General features: G+C 36.2%; 1 protein-coding gene across 6 annotated transcripts in view; it reads left to right on the plus strand.

The window, feature by feature from the left end:
- Positions 1–24,036, plus strand: part of KCNH7 (potassium voltage-gated channel subfamily H member 7) — a 457,039-nt gene extending 433,003 nt beyond the window's left edge. For 4 of the 6 annotated variants that reach the window (XM_081242073.1, XM_081242075.1, XM_081242077.1 and 1 more), the window contains 4 exons: positions 8,107–8,370; positions 13,186–13,354; positions 21,226–21,418; positions 23,002–24,036. In XM_081242073.1, coding sequence (XP_081098199.1) covers positions 8,107–8,370; positions 13,186–13,354; positions 21,226–21,418; positions 23,002–23,271 — 896 coding nt within the window. In that variant the 3' untranslated portion in view covers positions 23,272–24,036. Of the gene's footprint in view, positions 1–8,106; positions 8,741–13,185; positions 13,355–21,225; positions 21,419–23,001 lie in introns of those variants that run through there. The other 2 variants (XM_081242076.1, XM_081242078.1) reach the window with 2 other exon arrangements.
- Positions 24,037–25,040: the final 1,004 nt, after the last annotated feature.

The following is a 25,040-nucleotide window of genomic DNA, read 5'->3' on the forward strand; positions in this document are numbered from 1 at the left end:
TACAACCATTTTGTTTTTCACTTTCAGTGCAGTATTCAATAAATTACATGAGATATTCAACAGTTTATTGTAAAATAAGCTTTTGTTAGATGATTTTGCCCAACCATAGATGAATGTTAAGTGTTCTGAGCATGTTTAAGGTAGATTAGGTTAACCTATGACGTTCAGTATGTTAGATGTATTAAATGCATTTTCAACTTATGATATTTTCAACTTACAATGGGTTTATTGGGCTGTAACCCCATTGTAAATCAAGGAAGATCTTTATTTTCAAAATCTGCCCCGTACAGTGCTTATTGGTACATTTGTCCTTTTTCTCTATCAAACTGCAGATTCTTTTAGCAAAGCATGGTTGATAAGTATCTGTTGAATTGAGCTAACTGTTGAATCCTCTGGCTGATTGCAGAACAATAAACCATTCACAGATAAGTGATAATTTATTACTGCAATGTCCTTCATTATTCTCCTGGTGACTTCTTCTAAAATCAGAACCATAACAGTCAAGCTGTTCTTCTGTCAACTTAATCTAAAGCCCTTATCCTGAAGTTAATCTCATATTTTGATCTCACTAGAAATGAAGGACAGCTTGACAATATTATCTATATAATAATGTCCCCCATACAGTTAAATATTTATTAAATCTCCTTTCAATCTTGTTTAGTTTCTTCATTCTCAAGCTAAATAAATTAACGTTTTTATCTCCTGACAAGGCCCTGAGAGCGTGTCACAATTTATATTGTGCTCATGCATGTAGACATTTCTATTGATTCTGAAAACTTTTCCTTTAATCACAGGCTTAGTCTATAAGACCCATTTTATATAAAGTGTTGATGGTAAGGGATTTGCCTGCCTGTAGCTCTTTGAAGTTTCCTGGTGTGTCAGTGAGTAAGCATTTTTTGGAAAACACAATTAACTCCAGTTATCCAGAGCCTGAGAGCCTATTCCAGTATTCAGGACTCCATGGTGCAATAGGCTAGTTTAAAATTTGCTGAAAGCAATTTAATCCCAATCTCCCCAATCTAAAGATCTGAAATGGCTGCTCATTCTATATTTCTTGATATAGAATCAATATCTGGGAGGAAAATGCATATAAGTAAGTATAAAGAGAAGAGAACTTTCAGAAGATAATTCATACTAAATGATATGGGTACATAAACTAAAAGCTGCCTATGAAACGTATTGATTACTTTAGAGCTGGTTTACTGCTCATTTGAAACAATACCTTGAGGGCAGATATCCAAGAGTGCTGATGACTGTGAATTAATCAGCAGAGGCATCAAGAACCAGAGGGAAGAACACGTGGTTAGCCATTGGAGACAGACAGAGGTTGAGTCTTACAATTACCACTCTCGACCTACTCAACACAACACTGGAACACTTCAGGCTTCAGCTCTCACCTGCACAGCGCCCCTCATCATGCCTACCACGTGGTGCTAAGGAGCTTACATTCAAAAAGAGATATTAAAAATGAAAAGATATATATAGAACCTCTGCAAGTTGACTTGAACTAAATAGAAGCTTGACGTATCGGATCACTTCTCTCCTAAAATGCATTTGTAGATGAAAGTGGTTTGTCCTCATAGGCTGCACATTTCTTTTAAGAATATAAACTTAGTTCCTGACAAGAAAGAGTTGTCAGTTCAGGTCCAAATTTAAGGACACCTTGTGTTTTTTTGAAGATATATTCAAGAAGCTCTCTTTCCTTCCTAAAATTCTGGCATGGAGGTACCCAGGACCTCCCCAAACTGACTATGGTCATTGTAAGGGGAGATGATATAGTTCCTGAGAGGGAAGTAAGATGTTATTTTTACAGAAAGTGAAGAATAAAAATGTATCTTCAATCACTTCCTTAGTGATCACAAGCATTGGCAAAATGCTTGGACAGAACAGAAATAAATGTAGTATCACTGTTTGGAACATGTTGAAAAATAGTCTCTAACTGGTCTTCAGAGTTAGATTGTACTTACTTCAGAGTGTGTCAGTGTGGTTTATTGGGTTATGGGAATACTTTTTTAAAAAATTTTGTGTTGTGGAACTAAGATCGCACAAGCTGTGCGGCACAGCCAAAATAAAATAAAATAAAATAAAATTTTATGTTGTTTATATTTTATAATATACGTAAATTTTAGTACAATAGTATGTAAAATGGCACATGAGATACACACACACAAGCATATATATATTTTTTACCGATAGCACTTTTGTGACCAAATATTTGGAATATTCTGCTCAACTTTTTCTATGAACGGAAAATGCAATATCAAAGTAGCTACTAATGGCTGATTTAGGGAGCCAGTGACCTTTTGAGAGAGAATAATTCAATGAGAACAGCAATTAACAGGCCTCCCCAAAAGACAAAAAAAATTAAAATGCGCTAAAGATATGACTGTACCAACCAAAGGGATGGAAATTAAGGTGAAAAAATGTTCAGCATCTTCTTTACTTTGGATTTAGATAGTGCCACACATTTCGTAAAAAACAGGAGCCCATTTTAAAAGATATACACATCCTAAGAGCAATTTTCTCATTTCCCTACCCATGTAATTTTTATTGAAATGGGCACTTCTATATATATCAACTGGTAAAATCTAGTGTTCCAGAAAACGAGTGGAAAGAGGTCTTGAACTCATCATACCTGTGTTTCAAAGAATAGCAATAAAGCTTATCTCCTTGTAATGTTGGTTTAGTGACTTCACATTGCCACCCAAAAGTCAGTAAAGTTTTGAAAGTGTTTCTCCAAAATAAATAACTTCTATGAAAATTTTTGAAGTTAGGAGTAAATATATACACAGTTAAACTTATTTTTACAGAATATGGGTGGGTCAAATTCTAATTTTATAAAGTTTTTAAATATATTGCTATTATACTTTGGCATCTCTTTGGAATATCTTTTCCAATAATAAATGATGATTAGCTTTTGTTATCCATTTCAGTAATATATAAATGTATCTTTATTTTAATTTTTAAGATAAATTCTTTATTTATATAGAAAAATGACTCTAATCCACTTTCAACTTTCTTTGATGCTAGAGAAGAACTAAAGTACTTGAGATCAAATGAAGAAATTTATTTTGGACTCCAATTTTCCAATGAAATAAATGTTTTTTTAATGCATTCGGCTGGAAAATGCTCAACTCATCTCAAAATCATTACCAGTAGGAAATCTTAAATGCAAATGCTGAGAGAGTACATTAAATGCCTCTCTTTTACCAAAAGTTGGGTCCACCTATTGGGTCTGACAAATAAAAATGATAAATCACCTGAGAGAAAGACTCCATAAATGATGGAGAGAGCACAAGCATTTGTTCCCAGATTGTTTGAAATGTAAGAATTTTATATAATCATTCTTAAGATGGATGGGTCAACCACTCCATCAGGACATTTGTTCTGTGCTCTTCCATCCACCCTGAACACAGAGAGACACCTACAAGACAATTCACAACTGCTTTAGAATTGGATCCTGTGAGAAAAGGGGAGGAGGTGAACTGTCAGCCTACAGAAACAAGGGATTTTTAAAAAAGTTTTCAGTCATCTAAATCAGAAAAATTCGAGGCTTAATTAAATAGGCAGGGTTTTTTTTCTTTGTAAAACGATGGTAACAGGAATGATTATACAGTCTCATTTATAGCAAAGGGGAAAATGTAAAAACTACTCAGATTACTATTCGGAATACTATTTCTACATAGCATTTAAGAAAACAACATTAAGAAATAATAATAATAAAATAGCAGGGCTTCCCTGGTGGCACAGTGGTTGAGAGTCCGCCTGCCGATGCAGGGGACACGGGTTCGTGCCCCAGTCCGGGAAGATCCCACATGCCGCGGAGCGGCTGGGCCCGTGAGCCATGGCCGCTGAGCCTGCACGTCCGGAGCCTGTGCTCCGCAACGGGAGAGGCCACAGCAGTGACAGGCCTGCGTACTGCAAAAAAATAAAAATAAAAATAAAATAAAATAGCGTTAAGAATAACATTAAGGAAAATAGTACCTAATGCTATTTAATATCTATTAAATAATCCAGTTTAACCAGAAATGGAACAAGCCATCAAAATCTAGAGGTACCTGGAGGCCAATTATAATGCATTTAGCCCAATATCATGTATTCCATTAGCCAACCTCCAGCCTAAGCCTGAGCAGTTTCCATTTTTAATCCACAAATAGATTGTCATTTCAACTGTCATTTTAAATGATCAGATTTGAAGCTTTGATTTATCTAGTATGGAATAGGAAAATGTTGCAGTTGGGCTGCATCAGAGAAACTGTTCACATGGCCTGAGTTCCAAAATGCAGCTGGATGATGATCCAGTGGCAATGAACACAGAAGTAAATGTGGAGTAATTTCCCCTACGTATTAGAAAAAATTCAAGAATATCAAACGTTTTCTTCTTCTTTCATGATCCTGCTTTTACCTGAAATTCTTGCTAAAGGATTTCGATGCCATGTGTATGAAATAATTTGCTCCGTTTCACTAGAGAACTAAATAATAAGCCCTCATTCACCACATTTTGTGAACGAACACATGTCCCGAGTTGAAATCAGCAAGTTATAATTAAGTTTATCAGTATATGTTGACTGATGAATTCGTGCCTAAGCATCCAAAATCAAGCCATAATTTAGTAAACTAAGACTAAGGCCCATGTGGTAGGTGGGACAGAACATTTTACTATGTATGAGGATTTACAAATCTACAGAGAACTCCCAAGGTCTTTCAAGCCAAAAAGGCGAAGTGATTGAATAATTTGTGATGTACGTTCATTACAAATATCCATGTTAGCATTATCCTTACTTATATCAGAGACATATGAATTAGATGTTAATTCAGTTTACATTTGATTCCGCTGGAAAAGATTCCATGAAAGTGTTTAAAAGAAAAGCATTTTGGGGAAGATGAGAAGCCTTTGATGATTCAAATCCCATTGGTGCCCAAACTGCACAAAAGTTTACTTAGGAGCAAGAAACTGATGCAATTCACAAAGCAGGTATGAGTATAATTTAGAGAAGTGAAGTGTTTAATTTTTTTTAACATTTACTAGCATAAAATTGGAAACTATTATTTTTTGAGGAATGAAATGATATGTTTATAAAGTGGGGAAATGTTGATCAAATTTTCAGGAGGGGAGAAGTTAAAATCAAAGGAAACAGCGAAACAGATGACAAGAATGAAGGAAGGCTGTGTCCGTGACACTGGAGAGAAAGGGCTTGTGTAAGAAGAGTTGATCTGGATATTAACAGGCAACTAGATTAGTGGTTGAGTAGAGAAATATAAGTGATACTGAGTAATCAATGATGTCAACAATGCTTGAGACTGGACAGATCTGTGGTCTTCTCAGTAATGATGAAATCACTGAGCAAGTGGGGAATCTTAAAGAAAATAAATTAAGCAATCTGCTTGCACTACATTGAACTTTAATTGGCAAGGTGTAAACTAACTCTTTAATAATAATTTCACATGAAGTTGGTTTTTAAACTCTATCCATTTTTTTCTTTTTATGTCTTTACTGGAGTATAATTGCTTTATAATGGTGTGTTAGTTTATGCTTTATAACAAAGTGAATCAGTTATACATATACGTATGTTCCCATATCTCTTCCCTCTTGCATCTCCCTCCCTCCCACCCTCCTTATCCAACCCCTCTAGGTGGTCACAAAGCACTGAGCTGATCTCCCTGTGTTATGTGGCTGCTTCCCACTAGCTATCTACCTTACGTTTGGTACTGTATATATGTCCATGCCTCTCTCGCTTCGTCCCAGCTTACCCTTCCCCCTCCCCATATCCTCAAGTCCATTCTCAAGTAGGTCTGTGTCTTTATTCCTGGCTTACCCCTAGGTTCTTCATGACATTTTTTTTTCTTAAATTCTATATATATGTGTCAGCATGCGGTATTTGTCTTTCTCTTTCTGACTTACTTCACTCTGTATGACAGACTCTGGGTCTATCCACCTCATTACAAATAGCTCAATTTCATTTCTTTTTATGGATGAGTAATATTCCATTGTATATATGTGCCACATCTTCTTTACCCATTCATCTGATGATGGACACTTAGGTTGTTTCCATCTCCGGGCTATTGTAAATAGAGCTGCAATGAACATTTTGGTACATGACTCTTTTTGAATTATGGTTTTCTCAGGGTATATGCCCAGTATTGGGATTGCTGGGTCATATGGTAGTTCTATTTGTAGTTTTTTAAGGAACCTCCATACTGTTCTCCATAGTGGCTGTACCAATTCACATTCCCACCAGCAGTGCAAGAGTGTTCCCTTTTCTCCACACCCTCTCCAGCATTTATTGTTTCTAGATTTTTTGATGATGGCCATTCTGACTGGTGTGAGATGATATCTCATTGTAGTTTCGATTTGCATTTCTCTAATGAGCAAAGATGTTGAGCATCCTTTCATGTGTTTGTTGGCAGTCTGTATATCTTCTGTGGAGAAATGTCTATTTATGTCTTCTGCCCCTTTTTTGGATTGGGTTGTTTGTTTTTTTGTTATTGAGCTGCATGAGCTTCTTATAAATTTTGGAGATTAATTCTTTGTCTGTTGCTTCATTTGCAAATATTTTCTCCCATTCTGAGGGTTGTCTTTTGGTCTTGTTTATGGTTTCCTTTGCTGTGCAAAAGCTTTTCAGTTTCATTAGGTCCCATTTGTTTATTTTTGTTTTTATTTCCATTTCTGTAGGAGGTGGGTCCAAAAGGATCTTGCTGTGATTTATGTCATAGAGTGTTCTGCCTATGTTTTACTCTAAGAGTTTGATAGTTTCTGGCCTTACATTTAGGTCTTTAATCCATTTTGAGTTTATTTTTGTGTATGGTGTTAGGGAGTGATCTAATCTCATACTTTTACATGTCCCTATCCAGTTTTCCCAGCACCACTTATTGAAGAGGCTTTCCTTTCTCCACTGTACATTCCTGCCTCCTTTATCAAAGATAAGGTGAACATATGTGTGCGAGTTTATCTCTGGGCTTTCTATCCTGTTCCATTGTAAACTCTATCAATTTTTACCTTTGGCTGCTTTCTAGCTTCTCATATTTTAAATTATGATTTATTTAAATAAAAGAAAAAGATCTCTGTTTAATTCCTGTGCCATATGGGATTTAAAAAACAGTTGGAAGTTTCTCTGGAGTGGCCTTAAATCAGTTCATTTGGCCTTCTATAAATAACAAAGTAAGCACACAACCAGGCAGAGAATAGATGGAGACACCGTCTTAAACATTTCTCTAGAAAATGATATACCTTCTGGAGTATGTGGGTTAGTTATTAGCAGTAACCAGATGGAGAATTATACTGTCTCCCCAGGCCACTAATGGAAACAAGTTCTGGGGTTTTTCTCTTGGAGTTTTTCCTGCTGGAATATGTCTAACACAACCTTCAGGGCTGAAATTATCCTGACATTTCAGTATAAAGCAGCCAATATGCACTACTGGCTTTAATGTAATTAGTTAAACCTACCTTAATTACTGTGTTTAAGCTTTATATTCTTTGAAATATCCTGCACTACCAAACTGCCTGGAATGTCAAGGCCATTACATGCATTGAACTAGGGTTGAAGTTCAGCCTGCCAGCCTTTACCACAAAGAGGCTTCCGGTTTTGACCTTCGCAATGTGGAATGACCACCACAGATGAAAGGGCATGAAGGTTAAAAACAAACAAACAATAAGCTGCATAGCAGTGACATTTTAGAATTGGGACACATTTTTCTTCACTTTTTCATTTCCTTCAAGAAATAGTACACCATATTTTAAGAATACAAATGACTGTTGAGCATGTATAAATAAGGTTTAAGTTATCCTAAAGTTTTTTTTCAGAGATATAAATTCTATTACTACCACAGATATTCTTTTAATTTTGGAATGAATAGTGTATCTCATTAAGATAATCTAATGTACTGTGAATTATGAAAAAAAAAAGTCTTCTTAAGTCTTACATTCTCAGTAGGAAAAAGAGAAAGAACAACTTTTCTGGCAGTTAAAAAAAATCTATTGCTAAAGTTATTCCAAAATAAAAATCACTATGACAAACTTAGTTTTGTCACTATGACAAAGGTAGTTTAAGTAGCGCTAGACAGTAGATTTTATAGATTCTCTTCTATAAAATAACTTTTCTTTGATAGATTTTGGCAAAGGAAGCACTACAAATGATCCTGAAGACTCTGTAGATACCATAAGACATTATCAGAGGTCCAAGAAACACTTTGAAGAGAAAAAAAGCAGATCTTCATCTTTCATCTCCTCCATTGACGATGAACAAAAGCCTCTCTTCTCAGGAATTGTAGATTCTCCTCCAGGAATAGGGAAAGTAACTGGACTTGATCTTGAAGAAACAGTACCCACCTCAGGAAGAATTCCCATAGATAAAAGAAGTCACTCTTGCAAAGGTAATCAAGTTTCTCCAGAATCTCGTTGTCTGTCCTCAGGACTAATCACAAAATTGTAGCTTTGCATAAATGAAGAAACATACCGCACATTAATCTAATCTGCAATTTTGTGATATATTTGCAAAGATCAAATCTTAGATCATCTACAAAGTGTTTGCAGGGTTCTGGAATAATGGTCATTATTCCCAATTATAGCATAGGAGAGTCTGTGTGGCCAGGCAGACTTAACATAATGCCACATAGAACTTTGTAGGAATGTCTATTGTAGTGACTCCATGGGCAGAGGGGATCTATGAGTATTTGAAGAGAGAAAACCCATTGATTCTTGTATGTATCTTCTGTATCCATTCCTCACCCCCAAACCTGGTTTTTTATAGCATGAAAGACCAATGCAATAAAAATGCAATAAATACCAAAAAGAATTTCAGTTTACTGGGAATTATGAGAAAATGGGGAGAAATGCTCCTAAATAAAGTATGCTTTTGATCCAACTCATTTGAACACATTTGTTTAAAAGGAATACCCAAATATATGGGTTTTGTTGTAGAAAATATGCATGAACTGGGTAATTGTTCTTAATCAGTATATCCAGATTAGATGCTAAAGGGTGGAAAACTCAGGAAAACTTGAGGACTGTCACATGAAAGAAAAATTAACTTCTCATCAGGAACTAGATATATGGATCTTGTTAAATCTTTCTAAGTGGGTGCAAGAACAGGTACTGGCAGGCTGCTCAGGTTCCAAGATCAACTCTGTGACTTACTCCCTTTATGTCTTTCAGTAAGTGATTTGAAAGACCTCACTAAGACTCAATTTGCACATCTTTAGAATAGGAATAATATCTTCTAACCAACTAGTCTGTTGTGATTACGAAACGAGAACATGCATAACTTACTTTCTCTGAAATAAAATCCCCAACTCTGCTTAGTATTTTCTCACAATTTTTCTTTTCTAACCCTTTAATCATTGAATATATTCCTAGATATATAAAAATGTAGAGATGAAGAAGGTGTAGCAAAAAAATAAAAAGAATATAACAGAAATGAAGGAAAAATAGGATGTTCTTGACCTGGCAGGATACAAAATTATGACACAGAGTAAGTAAATATTACCTATCATTGTCACCATTATTCGAAGTGACTATATCTGACAACAAAAGTTTTATTGAATCTAGGATGCTTAGGCTTTACATTTTTCCTGAGTTACTTTCCCTATTTTATCAAATCAGCTTTTGCCGTGACCCCAAGTTGAAGTAAGCTAAGAATATATGCAGATGTTCTCTGGACAATCTAAAATCTTGATGAAGTGGATGAAAATAGTACCTCATTTATCACAGTGGAAGAATGGAATATTAGATGTGATACCAAACGTCCCGTTTTAGTTATTTATGAAAACGGATTCTGGGAAGTACTAAAAATTGAAACAGGTTGTATCATGGGAGGCAGAAATTCTGAAGAACTTGCTGAACCATCCTACTATTTCCAAGAGTCAGCATAACATGGGCCTGACATTTTTCAAAATACTTTTTTGTTGTTTTCCTCTTGCGTTTTAAAGTCTCAAGTGACAAGTCGTTAATGATATATTTTGGGGATTTGATTTGACTTTAAAATGACTCTCGCTGACAGTGAATTCTCATGCCCTTCATCTTATATTTTGCTTTGCCACTTCTTCCAATTATTTTTAATTAGCTATTCTACACGCACAATAAAAGATAGTATTCTAACAGATCATTTTAATATCTACAAATTTTAATTTTCAAACATTTACAATGCATTCCCTATTCAAATAAATAATTACCTTTAAAATTCATAGTTAAATATTCATGTCAATTGAATAAGCATGATTGATGTTGTTATAGTCTATCAGTGTGACACATGGTTAACCTGGATAATCAATACGATCAACCGATGGAGAATTCTAAAACTTTATTCACTGCAAATTTCATTCCCTAGTGATTTTCTACGGTGAGATACTGTGCAATGTTAAAGGGTTTGAATAAGATGTAAGGTGTAGCAGTAACTGCTGTAGCTTGAGCTCCTAAATCCCCACAAATTTTAGTTTTATCATCAATGGAAATGCCACGTGCATTTCTAGCATTTGTCATGCTGAATCCAACAGAGGAGCACCTTTAGACAAAACTGAAAAGAAAAAATCGAACTAAATGGACTCTGATCCTACTTAGATTGAGGTCAAAATTTGACTGTAGGAAAATTGTGTACCCAGAGCAAAGTGAAAGTTTACTTTCTGTTCATCCATTTCTAGAAATGTGTCTTGCAACTATAGCAACATTTTCCAAGGCAACCAAGTGCAGATTTTTTCTGAGCTATATTTAGAAAGTATCTACAAGGATGTTCATTTTGATTAAGACTACTAAGTCGGATTTCCCCTTTGAACTCTTTTTTTCTTTCATATTGCTGTTAAAATAAGCTAATCACACATTACTGATTTTAATAAAAGAGTAAATTATAATCAAGGAAGACTTTACTCAATAGTTTACAATTACTCTTTTTTGTTAAGAGAAGATTATCAGGTTTTTTTCTTGAGCACTGAAGAAAAAATAGAATCCTACATAATTTATTGCATGTGATTCACCACTGTTATTTAAAAATCAGTTTATTATATATGATTTGAGAATGAGAACTATTAGGCATAAGTGGAAATTCTCTAAGCTTTCTCAGCACAAAACTTCTGAGCATAACATGTAACTTCCATCCTATCAGTTTTTACTGTTTTTGTTTTATTGTCTAGAAAGAGGTTAGACAGGGAGAAAAACACTGGCATCATCCAACCATTAATATGTGTGTTCTGAATATTTGTTTGGCATTAATTCTCCAAAATTGAAAACCTAGTGTACTAAGACATCTTATTATTGTTTTGCCTTTTAAATAGAGTCACATGTCTGTGAATAATAAATCACAATTTTCAGTTTTTATTTTATGTTTCACTTTTCAGTGAAAATCTGCTGATGTATTACTGCACTTAAAAGTTCAGCATTATCATTTTTTGTTGTTCATTTTCATTTGTTGTGTTTGATTAAGTATCAAGGGAAATTATATATTGTCACTTTAAAAAGAACAAAACACCAGGCTTCCATAGTCTAAGGAAGGCTTAATCACAAAGAAACATTCTGGAATTCATAGCAAGCTCTCTGAGGTCTGTTAGCCATTTCAGTAGTACAGGGAAACCTGACCTTATTTTTTTCTAATACTGTCTCTGGATATGCTAATCCCTTTGTTAGAGCTTCACCCATTTGAAGCCAAAATTGTAGGCACCTCAATAGATATTTCTGTGTATTCAGTAATAAAAGTATAGTGATAGAAAAACCATGAAGAAAAGATACAGAAATTGTGTCTACTGCTGGAGGATAGGAGGTGCTTTTGAGCTATCTGACTGTACTTTTGGAGAAACTAGGAAAGGGAATTCAAGAAGTCCTACAAATCCTGTTCCTTGTTTCTAGAATCATAGCTAATCCTCCCCAAATCAGTTACTTTCTATCCAATTTTTAAAATAGCCAAGGATATAAATTCCTTAACTTTACATAACTTTTGTCAGTGTTTAATCATAACTACTTGTCCAAAGGGGGAAAAAAGGCTTTCTATCAAAGCAAAATCACTTTTTGTTATTCAAGTCTATTTCCATGTAAAAATGAAGACCAGTTCTAGACAGGCTTTTCCTCCCACCAGCCCTCCCAGTGAGGAAAAGATGCTCCTTCTTTATCTCTGAAATAAACTCCCAACTCCACTGGAATTTTTTCCTGAGTTTTATTTCCCAGCCTTTTAATCATTCTAAGTACTTCTCTAGATACATGAAATGTAGAGGGGAAGAAAGCATAGCAAAAGCCATCAAAAGTTTATGACAGAAATGAGAGGGAAAGTAAGATATTATATCTGCCCTCAAATATTGACAACTTGCAAATACAGATTTTAGGAGAAACAGTAAATTAAATGAGGCTCAGAAAATGAAGTTCTATAAGGAAAATGATTAAAACCTTGTTAGACTGAATTCTTCAAGGGCAGAGCCTATGTTTTCTTCATCTCTAACTCCCCCACGTTTAGCAGAGTGTCTGGAACTTAACAGACATGAGGACCATCTGAAAAGTGGACTTGAACAGATAAACAATATGTTTTAAAGTATAGCAGCATAAAAATATTCTAAATAAAAGAGCCCCAAGAAAAAATATTGGAAATTAATGGACAGAATATGTTAAAGGACAGTGCAGAAGGAGCTACAAGGAAACATAAAAACATGAAATAATGTCATAGGACTAGAGACTTTAGGACTCTTCCCATCCTTAGTGGCTCATCCTTGGCTCTACTTTGAGTTGGGTTTCTGAAGATCATCACTTCCCCATGGCTGTCTCTTCTTGAGCCCACTCTGAATCATGAAGTATGCAAATTATTCTGGGTGAAAGAGCCCTAAAATCTTCAACCTGAGGTGCAGCAGTACATACAAATGGTGCTGTTTCTTCCCAAATGTAAAAGCACAAAGTCATTGCTCTCTAACCAGAGTTCGGGGTTGGCCATCCATGTTTTCCTCTTAGCACAAAATAGAAAGAAGACAAAATTGTACTCAAGACTCATAACTGGCTGTATGTTTTTATTCGTATGGAAATGGGTGTGGGAAGTGGCAGACAGGATCGGGGTGGATGAGATTCAGCTACCAACTGGTTGTGGCCCCTGGACAGGTCCCTGGGTCACTCTGGTTCTCTGTCTTCCCGTTAAACTCCAAGACCCCTTCCTGCTTGTATTGCGGATGTCTCTGGAGCTACAAATGGGCACCCAAAGAAGTTGACATCCATCTTGCCCTTTCCCACAGATATCGCTGACACCAGAAGCTGGGAAAGAGAAACTGCCGGAACTGAGGCTGATGAGTCTAGTCCCTCAGCGCTTCCGCGAGCTGCCTGGGGGATCTCTGAAACGGAAAGTGACCTCGCCTATGGAGAAGTGGAGCAAAGATTAGATCTGCTCCAAGAACAGCTTAACAGGTATACGCAATAGCCAGGCAAAGGGAAAACATAGTCCAAACCCTTAGCTGGGTCTAGCCTTACTCTTTGTAAATAGCAAATTCGTCCTACCATAGATGGCATATACACTTCTTTATACACTTACTTATTTAAAAGAAGACTATAAGTTGACAGAATTATTAATCTGTCTTGCAAGGAGCATTTATTTAGAATGCTTCACACTTTTGGCAGCATGAATCCTATTTTTTCTTTACTTGTCATAAAATTAGTATATATCATCAGCATTGGCTGCCTAAGAAACCTTTTTTATCCCCTCAAAATAATTCATATTTAGTTTGTTGACTAACACCTTTCCTCTTTCAATCCTCCTTTTGCACTTTTTGGTTGTTCATGGTAATATAGTTATGTGGTATGGTATTTTTTTAAGAATATTGACAAAATGATTTCAACATTTAGTTTTTCAGCCAACTTGTCATGTGATTGAGTTAAAGTCCAGATCCTCTCCATTTTCCCTCCATCTTTGATCTCTAACCTTTTAAGATAAAGAATAAATTTTGGTTTTAGGAAGAATGGAACCCTTTAACCCAAATCTACATGGATTCCTTAAAATTAAACTGATCAATGACATTCAGGGAAAAAAAAATAGATGTACAAGTATGATACTGCTTTAGTTGTGTTACATGTGGAAAATGACCTCGAGTCAAGGTAGTTTCCAGGACATCACTGGGCAAGGTATTCCAGTAGCCACAGACAGAAAACTGCATGGATTAAACTAAAATGTTCAAATCACAGGATTTACTAAATCAATTTAAAACACACAGTGAGTGATGAGGAACGCCAGATGGGGTAATTAACACATTTCTAATAAGTGCAATCCTGGTAAAAGAACCATATAACCTGTATCCTGATTTATGCAATTATATATATATATATATATATATATATACCTCATCAGCCTTCCAGGCTGAAGGTGTGGTTATGAGGACCAGAGTTTAGGTTTGCACAAAAGGGGTCCACAGATAAAGAAAATCCCCAGTGCCGATGGCACACTTGCTCTATCACAGACATGTAAGGCCGAGTACACCCGGCCACAGTTGTGGCATTTCAGTTAGCCTGCTGAACAGCCATGTGTTTTATTGGTCTTTACAGGTAAAAAACAGGTGTCAGAAGGAGCTTATACTGTGTGTGTGTCACCAGTGGGTGACCAAACTTGGGGGTGGCAGTCGTCTACCCAGAGGTGACAGGAGAATAATTTGTTGTTTCCATCTCTTTCCATGTATAAGCCATGCTCTGGTTTGTTACATCATATTTCAATTCTATCTTTGGGGTGTCTTGCAGGTTGCTACCATGCTGTGTGTATTTAACGCATCTTATGAATTCTGCCCATGTGTAACAAGCTACTTGCTTACTTGTTCTCTATACTTACCACATTCTATGAGTTTTGTTTATACTGCATAAGCTAGCTATCTATGCTTAATGTTTCTTCTGTGTTTTATCAATGCTGCTTGTAGTTGTATTGCTTTTTTAAATCTTTGTGCCTGAATTGAACAGTGTCAAACAATACAGTAAACATAAAAATGTATGCACACACATACATTACCATGAAAGATGAATTAGCAATTAAAACAGACAAAAGGAATTAGAAAACCTACAAATTTGTAAATTGAAATAAATTTGTATGCCTTAATTTCAAACAGAAGTATGACAATACTGTATAAATTAAATATTTAATTTTGTATTTTTTGTTTTCATGTAACTTAATCAAAGTTTAAAAGTTAAAAAACTGAGGTCTATATCCCATTCTCAAGTGCCAAATGAAAGTCTTGTAAAATTGAAACTTATCTGAGAAAATTAAAACAAACTATCATTTACTTAGAGTCAGTAATTCCTAATTAAGGTTTAAGAACTTAACATGATCATACTTATTATTGCTCAGAGAAGCATATTTAGTTAATTAGTACATTTACTATCTCTCCCTGCTATTTATACCAAGCTACATTGATTTTTTTAGCCACAACATATATCAAAATATACACTGTACACACAAAAGAATTGATAAAAGTGTGATCTCTGAACTTTAACTTCCTTGATTCCTGCCCATTCCTTTATTGTGAAACATATGGTATGCATTCAATTCCTGGAGTAAATGGGAAAATTACTGAATGAATGGATTAATGACAGGGACAGCAGTGATTTCTTCAGCATGATACTCACACAGCACTTGCAATTGGTTAGCCTAGATTAAAGTCATAACTCTTCTACTTAACTACTAACAGGATGACTAGATCAAGTCATTTAAATTTCTCCAGCCTCAGTTTCTTTCTTTGACCTATACTGACCTGCATTACTGTTGTAAAGACTAAGGTAATACATGTGGAGAGTGTATATGCTACAAAATAGAAAGTGCTGTAATTAGATAAAATATGATTATTTTTTCTAGCTGCGTGTGGTCTTCGATTCAGTGCGTGGGCTTCTCTCTAGTTGTGGTATGAGGGCTCCAGGGCATGTGGGCTCAGTAGTTGTGGTGCATGGGCTTAGTTGCCCCACGGCATGTGGGATCTTAGTTGTCCGACCAGGGATCGAACCCATGTCCCCTGCATTGGAAGGCAAATTCTTTACCACTGGGCCACCAGGGAAGCCCCAGTAAAGTATGATTAACAATGAACTTAACTTCTATTATTGATGTTTGTCTGAGTATGTTCTCTTGCTTTTCATTTATTTCTGTGTTTCCTGATTGGGACCTTTCTTCTGGATGAAAATTGAGATTTTAAGTTTCCCTTGTTGCCTCATCATGGATACCAATCATTGCTGCTAGTGTAAATCAAAGATTACTGAAAATACTTGCCTTTAATGTGTCCTGGGGCTGAAAGTGTAAACTTTTAAGGGCATATACATCCAGGACCCATTTGGCTTGCAACCGTACTTTAATACTAATAATTCTTATTACTTTATTACATTAGTTTTAGAATGAATTCTTTTTTTTTTTTTTTTTTTTTTTTTTTGCCGTACACGGGCCTCTCACTGTTGTGGCCTCTCCCGTTGTGGAGCACAGGCTCCGGACGCGCAGGCTTAGCGGCCATAGCTCACAGGCCCAGCCGCTCCGCGGCATGTGGGATCTTCCCAGACCGGGGCATGAACCCGTGTCCCCTGCATTGTCAGGCGGACTCTCAACCACTGTGCCACCAGGGAAGCTCCTAGCATGAATTTTTTATGATACTTTTTTCACAGCCAAACTGCAACTAAATCTTTTTTTTTGATATATCCTAGCATCTGTATGTTTTTTAACATATTTATTTTCTTTGACTAACTTCTTCCTATTTAGCTCTGAAATTGTCACAAACATTTTATTGCCTGACTCACCTTAGCCTCTTTTGGATTTAAAATCCAAAACATTGCATTTTTACTGCACTGCCATCTCCAAGAACCTCTTACCTCCACTCCAGTTTACTCTAGAAGGCAAACATATAGAAAACAAGTTTGAAGAGGGCAGCTCAATTTAGACTTCAACTTTGCAAGGTAAGAATCCTGGGACTCTTTCTAGAGTTGGGTCTACTCTGTTTAGCCTCAGTATTCTGTTCAAATGTAGTAGAACTGTGAATTCTATCCCATTTGTTTCACCCAAATACACATATTAAGTACACAGTGCAATAAAAACAAATATAAATGGTCCATCTTGAATCATTCTGGCTGCTGCTGCTTTTCTGCTTTAATGGCCAATTAAACTATATGCAGGGTTAAAAGTTTATGTAAGAAATGTTCTTACATATTTATATATTATGCCTACAGATATACATATATCGGTAAATCGCTCATTGTTGATCCTAAAGCAGTGCTTCTCAAACTTTAATGTGCTTTCGAATCACCTGGGGATCTTGTTAAAATGTAGATTCTAAGTCTAGGTCTGGAATCAACAGAGATTCCGCATTCTAACAAGCTCCCAGATTTGAGCATGCTTTGCATAGCGAGGCCCTAGAGGATATAAAAGCTTTCAGTGATGATTCCATCCCTTGCAGAACACTGTGCCTGGTACACTGTGGGTCTTTGAATAAGTGAATGAAAACATTCATTTTACACAGCTGTATAGCTATGCTGATGTAGGGGAAGAAAAATAAATTTTCCTCTACCTTTCTGAGTTCTTGGCTGAAACCCCTATAATAAAAGACAGATTAATAAGAAAACAACAAACATAAATTTATTAACATGTATACCTCACATACACATGGGTGATACTCAAGGGAGAATTAGTAACTGCCTGAGGTGCCTTAGAACTGAAGATTAAATACCATCTTAATAGGGAAAGGGGCTGGGGGATGTAGGTCTCTTAGAGGAGAATGAATGATCATTAGGAAGGTGAATGGGTCCTTAGAAGAATAGATGGGAGGTATGATAGTTTGTGACAAAGTTTGTCTCAGTGTGATGCCTCTTCTGTGACAAAAGTCAATCTTCCCTGGTTGTTGAAACTCCCAGGGAGGGGATTTATGACAACTGAGTTCCTTCTGGAAAATCTGCCTTTAGGCAGATAAGGGAAGTTCAGAGAAAGCTTTTCCCCACACTTGCTATTCTCCAAGTGCCTACAGCTCAAAAGAATCAATATGCCAAAGTGGCTTGTTTTGGAGTGACATATGCCTTCACTGACAAAAAAAAAAAAAAAAAATTATAAAATTGGGTTATTCTTTTCTGTTTTAAAGACAAAGCTGGATTTTTTCAAAATTCTCTGTAATTCTTCCAGAGTAGAGCAGATTACTTGTGTCATTAGAAGAGTCCATTCCAATTAAGCTGATAGACCCTAGCCATAAAACATGAAAATACAACCTATGCATAGTAAAGAAATTCCTCACTAAAGCTCTTCTTTGTTGAATGTTTTAGTCTGTTTGGGCTGCTATAACAAAAATACAATAGACTGGGTGGTTTATAAACAACAGATATTTATTTCTCAGTTCTGCAGACTGGAAAGTTCAAGATCAAACTGCTGGGAGATTCAGTATCTACTGAGAGCCAGCTTCCTGGTTCATAGATGGCTGACTTCTCTCTCTGTCCTCACATGGTAGAAGGAAGGGAGCTCTTTGGGGCTCTGGTTTATGAGGCACTAATGCCATTCATGAGGGCTCTACCTTCATGACCTAATTAAATCCCACAGGCCACACCTCTTAATGCCATCCCATGGGGGGTTAGGATTTCACCATTAGCACTTCAACATAAACATTCAATCCATTGCATTGAACTACCCAAAATATCAGATTACTGGTTAATAAAACCAAACCAAGGTTTGGTTCAAAGTCACTGCAGGAAGAGAGACCACCACCTAGACAGAGTCTAAAGTGTTATCTCAGAAGGGGAAGTAAGAAGTAGGATATTTATAGGATTTGGAGCCTGAGCCTTTTAAGGTGGGAAACTGAGTGGATCTGGGCAAAGTTCATAATATAATAGTTCAGAATTGATGGACACAGTGAAGTGAGGGCCTTGAAGCAAGTATGGATAAATAAAATTTGTTTGATTAAGCAAGTTTATTTGTTCAAAAGAGCAGATTGCTGTCTCCAGTGAGTTAATCTATAGAAATTTCCTGAAGGAGTAAAGTTATTTATTCCCTTAGACTTATTTTTCCCAGGCAGAGTTTTCCTGAAACAACTGTCATGTTGACAGAGGTGGTCTGCTGTCTTAGCTAAGTCATGTTGGCACAGTCTTGTTCTCACCCTGCACCAGCTGTTCCACCTGCATGTGATGGTCTTGTGTTCGGGAATCCCACTCATGGTAGCATGTTGCTATTACACACTTCCAATAGGTTTTTCCCTCATCGACACTATTCAAATAGATAGAATCTATGAGACCGAGATCCTGTTTCTTGGAGACCCCTGCTGTTTGACAAAGGTTTTGTGAGGACTCAAAATCATTATCATAGGGCTTCCCTGGTGGCGCAAGTGGATGAGCGTCCGCCTACCGATGCAGGGCATGCAGGTTCGTGCCCCCGTCTGGGAAGATACCACATGCAGCGGAGTGGCTGGGCCCGTGAGCCATGGCCGCTGAGCCTGTGTGTCCGGAGCCTGTGCTCTGCAACGGGAGAGGCCACTGCGGTGAGAGGTCCACGTACTGCAAAAAAAAAAAAAAAAAGATCATTATCATAATTTTTGACTCTCTATTGGGTCTTGAATCCCATTTGTTGATGCAGTTTTTATTATTCCACTCTCCATGCCCAAAGCCTTTTACATGTAATGTGTAAGCCACCCCCTAAATATTAAATGCTGTTAATGATGGGATAAATTCATACAGAAATATTTACAATGGATGTAGAATTTTCCTTGGGGACTCAGAGGAGAGAGAAATTAATTTTGAATAAGGGAAGATTTGGGGGTGCAGATAAAAATTTGTGCTGTACCTTGAAGTGTGAAAGAAAAAATTGATGCATAATAAAATAACGAGTCTTCTCTGTTTAGTTGGCACCATAAAAATATTAGATTGGAACAATGGGTAACAAATAGATAAATAAACTAGTTGATAATTCATTTTCTTTTTCAGTGTGTGGTTTTGACATTTGCAAGGCACAATCATGTATAATCTATAGCTATTTGTTTAGAAGACACTAAGCTATATGGCTATATATACCAAATATAGAAAACCTGCACAAATAATATGTTATCATGATTCTCAGAAGGAAGATTTGTAGTGTCAATGTTAAAAACTAAAAGGAAAAAAATGATTTTTTCTCATGTTATCCAGGTTTATTCTATTCTCTCTCAAATCAAAGGCTAAGTTCTCTCCACTTTGAATTTCACAAATACAGCATGTACGTAATTGAGCAAAATTAGTCTATGATTTTAAATTTTGGGTAAGATTTACCTTTTCCTTGCATTTTTCCCTGAAACAAAATAGTAAGCACAAATAAGTAAAGAGTTAAAAGTATTCTGAAGAGGCATATGGTCCAAATTTTCTGTTCTTATACCCACAAAATCCTTTTTTAATACTGTTAGCACATGCAAAGGAGGGGAATCAGATCCATTGTATTTTGCTATCTTTCCCTTGAATTTTAATTTAAAATGAGAATGAAATTAACAGGCCAGTAGGCTACTTGTGAGCTTTAGGGAAAAAAATGATCAGACTGGTATTTTGCAAGCCAGATTGGTTACAGAAGCAAGTGGATGCATGAGGGAAGGGATGTGGGAACAGATGTATATGTATGACTGATTCACTTTGTTATAAAGCAGAAACTAATAAAAAAATTAAAAATTAAAAAAAAAAAAAGAAGCAAGTGAACTTTTATGTTTGGTCTGTTTCTTAATTACCAAAGGCTCCAAACTGTAGATGGGAAAGGAATTTAGCATTTGACAGTACTTAACATTAAGGAAAGAATACAATGAATGATATACAATATTTGATGTTTATAGGAGAGAGGCAAAGTAAAATATAGATAATATAAATTTGGAACACATAAGAAATTATCCAGTTGTTGCAGCTATAAGAGAAATGTGCTATGACATCTTTTTAAACAGTAAATAAAATGTTCACAAGAAACTGACCAAAACCTGATAAAAAGCACAGAGAATGACTGATTAAAAATGGATTCTGAATGCATTTTACATTTTGAAATCAATAAAGCTTAATTGTAAAGATGTAATACAATGTACACTGTGAAAACGTAGCCTCTTCATTCAGCTGTTTTTTTGTTAAGATCAACGAACAGGAAAGCAACGATCTTTATCAGAGCCATTAGTGAGATATAGAAAGTGAGCATCTCCGTGCTCCCTCTCCTGTCCTTCTTGTTTAAAGCAGGGCTGTAATTCTGTTCTTTGGTGGTGCTGCAATTTTCTCAAATGCTTTGCAATCCTGGGTAATTTTCTCAAATGCTTTGCAATCCTGGACAACTTTAGGACTGTCTTCCCCCATATCTGTCTGTCCTGCAGACTTGAATCCCAAATGACTGCAGACGTCCAGAGCATCTTACAGCTGCTGCAGAAACAAACCACTGTGGTCCCCCCAGCCTACAGTATGGTAACTACAGGAGCAGAGTATCAGAGACCTGTCATCCGCCTGACGAGAACCAGTCATCCGGTAGCATCCATCAAGACGGATCGAAGTTTCAGTCCTTCCTCACAAGTGAGTATAGATAGCGTGTAACCAAAAGTGTCTCTCAACGTGTGTTTCCAGGGACCACCTGAATCAGAATCACCTGAGCTGCAGTGGAAAATACAGATTCTCATCTCCATCCCTGTTTTTCCGGAATTAGAACATCTGGGAATGAGCCTTTGTAATCTCCATGTTAAACAAGCTCCCCAACCCCGACCTTTGCCCCCGATTCTTTTGCTCATTTAAACTTTGGGAACAATGGACCTAGAAGAATGATCTTAAGACACTAGTACTTTTTTTTTAAGAAAAAGTTTTTTTTCAAATATCAATCTACTTAAGTTTATAAATGGTAGAGCTTTGAAAGCTAAGGATTAGCCCTGGGTCCAAAACATGCTTCAAATAAAGGTTTGTAATTTGCTCTAGTGACAAGAGGCACCCTTGGGCAGGGTCTCAGGAAGGAAGGGGCAGAGAAATAGCAGCCGCAATAGCAAGACCTGAGATCCAAGTGTAATCAGACTAGTAACCACATCTGTGCCCCACCCATCACCAGTGAGCTCTAAACTTTTCTCACCTTGGTGATGGTAAGAGGAATGTTAGTGTCCTTATCTTTCCTCTGAAGTCCTGTGAGGAACCCTTTGAATTATGTTAATAGGAAAAGTCCAACTCCTTTGGAATTCTATTTTGGGAATCATTCTTAATTACTTAAACACTGTGGCCAAACTGGACCTAAGAACAATGATTTAAATAAGAATTTACTGGGCCTCCCTGGTGGCGCAGTGGTTGAGAGTCCGCCTGCTGATGCAGGGGACAGGGGTTCGTGCCCCGGCCCGGGAGGATCCCACGTGCCGCGGAGCGGCTGGGTCTGTGAGCCATGGCCGCTGGACCTGCGCGTCCGGAGCCTGTGCTCCGCAATGGGAGAGGCCACAACAGTGAGAGGCCCACATACAGAAAAAAAAAAAAAAAAAAAAAGAATTTACAGAACCATCTTGTAAAAACTTTTTTAGAAGTTTGGGAATTGAGTGCAAAATGCTCTGGGGAATGAAACTATATTAATAGCATGAGGTAATGTGACTAAAGGAAAATAATGCAATTTTTCTAAAATATGAAAGTAGAGATTAATTTATCTCGAGTTTTGAATGGCTGGGAAACAATGTAAAACCATGTACTTTGTTTTTTGCTTTCAGTGGATTTAGATAATATTTTCTTCCAAGGGATGGGTGATTTTCCTTCCTTTCTTTTTTTCTTTCTCCTTGTTCTCCAAAGGTACTCACCAAATCACCCACCTTTTTGATCCCAGTTTTGTTGGGAATTTTGAATTAAAACTCATCTGGAAAACTCAATGTGAAATATTGTGTTTTAAATAATAATAATAATAATCTGATATGGCTTCAGAGTAAAATTAAAGATCTTGGAATGGTTATATAGGATTATCTAAACTGATACCTGACCTTCAGTATCTTGACCCACCTTTGAGAGGGAAAGATTGGTTAATACCACTAATCAAATACAGATTTATGGAAAAAGAAAACATGTTTAGATTTCATGAGTGTAATTTTAGAAATATGTCCAAATGAATTACAAAAACATGTTTTCTTCTCTTTTCTTTCTATCAGTGTCCTGAATTTCTAGACCTTGAAAAGTCTAAACTTAAATCCAAAGAATCCCTCTCAAGTGGGGTGCACCTGAACACAGCTTCGGAAGACAACTTGACTTCACTTTTAAAACAAGACAGTGATCTCTCTTTAGAGCTTCACCCCCCGAGGCAAAGGAAAACTTGCCTTCATCCAATTAGGCATCCTTCTTTGACAGATTCATCCCTAAGCACTGTAGGAATCTTGGGTCTTCATAGGCATGTTTCTGATCCTGGTCTTCCGGGGAAATAATCATTTTGTACTATTTCTTCCACATACAATGTAAGTGCTTTTAATGGCTGATTTCCTTTTTTGTATTTAAATCCTCTCTACTTGACTCAGGGGCTCACAAGTTACCATTATATGCAAAAGTACTGTATATTTTCCTAAATTGAAGCTTGTAAGGTAAAATTGAGCAGTTAGGATGTAAATATATATATGAACTCTTTTGTTCCAAATGTTAAAACTGCCAGCATCTCAAGGCACCTTATTTTTTATTTTTATTTTTTAAATCATGTGCATGTTAGGAAACTCCAATTTCTCTTGCATTGAGACTCCTATTTACTGCTTTTACTAAACCCATACTTTGTTATGAAAATGCCTTCCAAGCAAATAAGAAAGCAAAGGATAAAAGTGTTCATGGATGCAACTCAGATGATCCTCAACTCATGGAAGTTCAAGGGGGAGATAGGGAAACTTGTCACTTTTGAGGACAGATACCCTTCTGGATTGAGATGTTTATAGTGAATTACATTCATTCCTGCACGCTAATATATATATATATATATATATATATATATATATATATATATATATATACAGTTTTAGAGTTATAAATCTCTGACAGTAGAGGAAACTATCTCCAAATACATGAATATAGGCCAGCTTTAATGAGGACAAAAAGGCCTTTCTATTTAAAATTCTGTCTCTAACTGCATTCACAAACTCCCTAAAATATTTTCCACTGGCAAGTTTCCTTGAATGCTCAGAAACAAGTTTCTCTAATTTTTCTTTTTCTTTGGTGGCGGGGGTGGGGTGGGAGGGATTCTTCTTCAGAACTGCTAAAATGCTACAGATGCAAACTGATATCCACAGCTTTCTTCTGACTCATATTTTAGGGCAATCCTGAATTTGATCAAAAGAGTTTATTGACGCACATTTTTTTTCTCTCCAAAAAACGTACAATTTTAGTGGATTTGTGTGGCGAAACTAGCTTCCATGAAGTATATGCCGTGCTATGGCTTTCTAATCCCGGCTGTAAAAGAACAATGTGTATTTACCTACGTATAAAGAAAATGCACAAACCAGCAGAAAAATTTTAATTTTATTTGGTTATTCAAATACATTTGCTAATCAAAGATTAAATGAAAATCTATCCTGTATGGATTGGGCTGAATATATATTGACTCCAGAATATCAGAATATACCACGGAATATATTTTAATATATTCGACTGTTAGATTATTTTGGGGGAGTGGTGGTATATGCCGCTCATAAAATCAGGGTACAGAAAAATTGCAAGCTAACTTAAGATTCTGTTTAGTCAAATTCTAGTTGAGAAATTTTATTTTTCAATTCATTTGAATACAATTTTTAACTTTTTATGGACTGGCCCATTGTATCCTCTCCTTCTGAACAAAATTGTGAAAATCCTTGAAAGTTTCTTTATCCTTTACTAATTTTTACACTCACATATATTTTTAAAGAGACATTATGTCTGTGTACATTATTAAATGGATTAATATCTATCCCTCCAGGATAGAAATATAATCTATTGACTTACTTTTACCTTTGACACTAGAATATTAGTTTCAGATACAAGCAATTTATTTAAATTTACAAAACTTTGCACTACTTAAAATATGATTAAAGCGACCTTAAATTGCTCCATATATGTTTTTTAATGGTTCCATAAATTGCTAATCTGTGGGGGGATGCAATCTGTAGGCACAGGCATGTTCTTGTCCCTGCTAAATTTGTGCAGACAAAAACATAAACGATCAAGTACACATGACAGAATG

Source organism: Mesoplodon bidens, assembly GCF_964165515.1.
Source record: "Mesoplodon bidens genome assembly, chromosome: 8".
Taxonomy (NCBI): Eukaryota; Metazoa; Chordata; class Mammalia; order Artiodactyla; family Ziphiidae; genus Mesoplodon; species Mesoplodon bidens.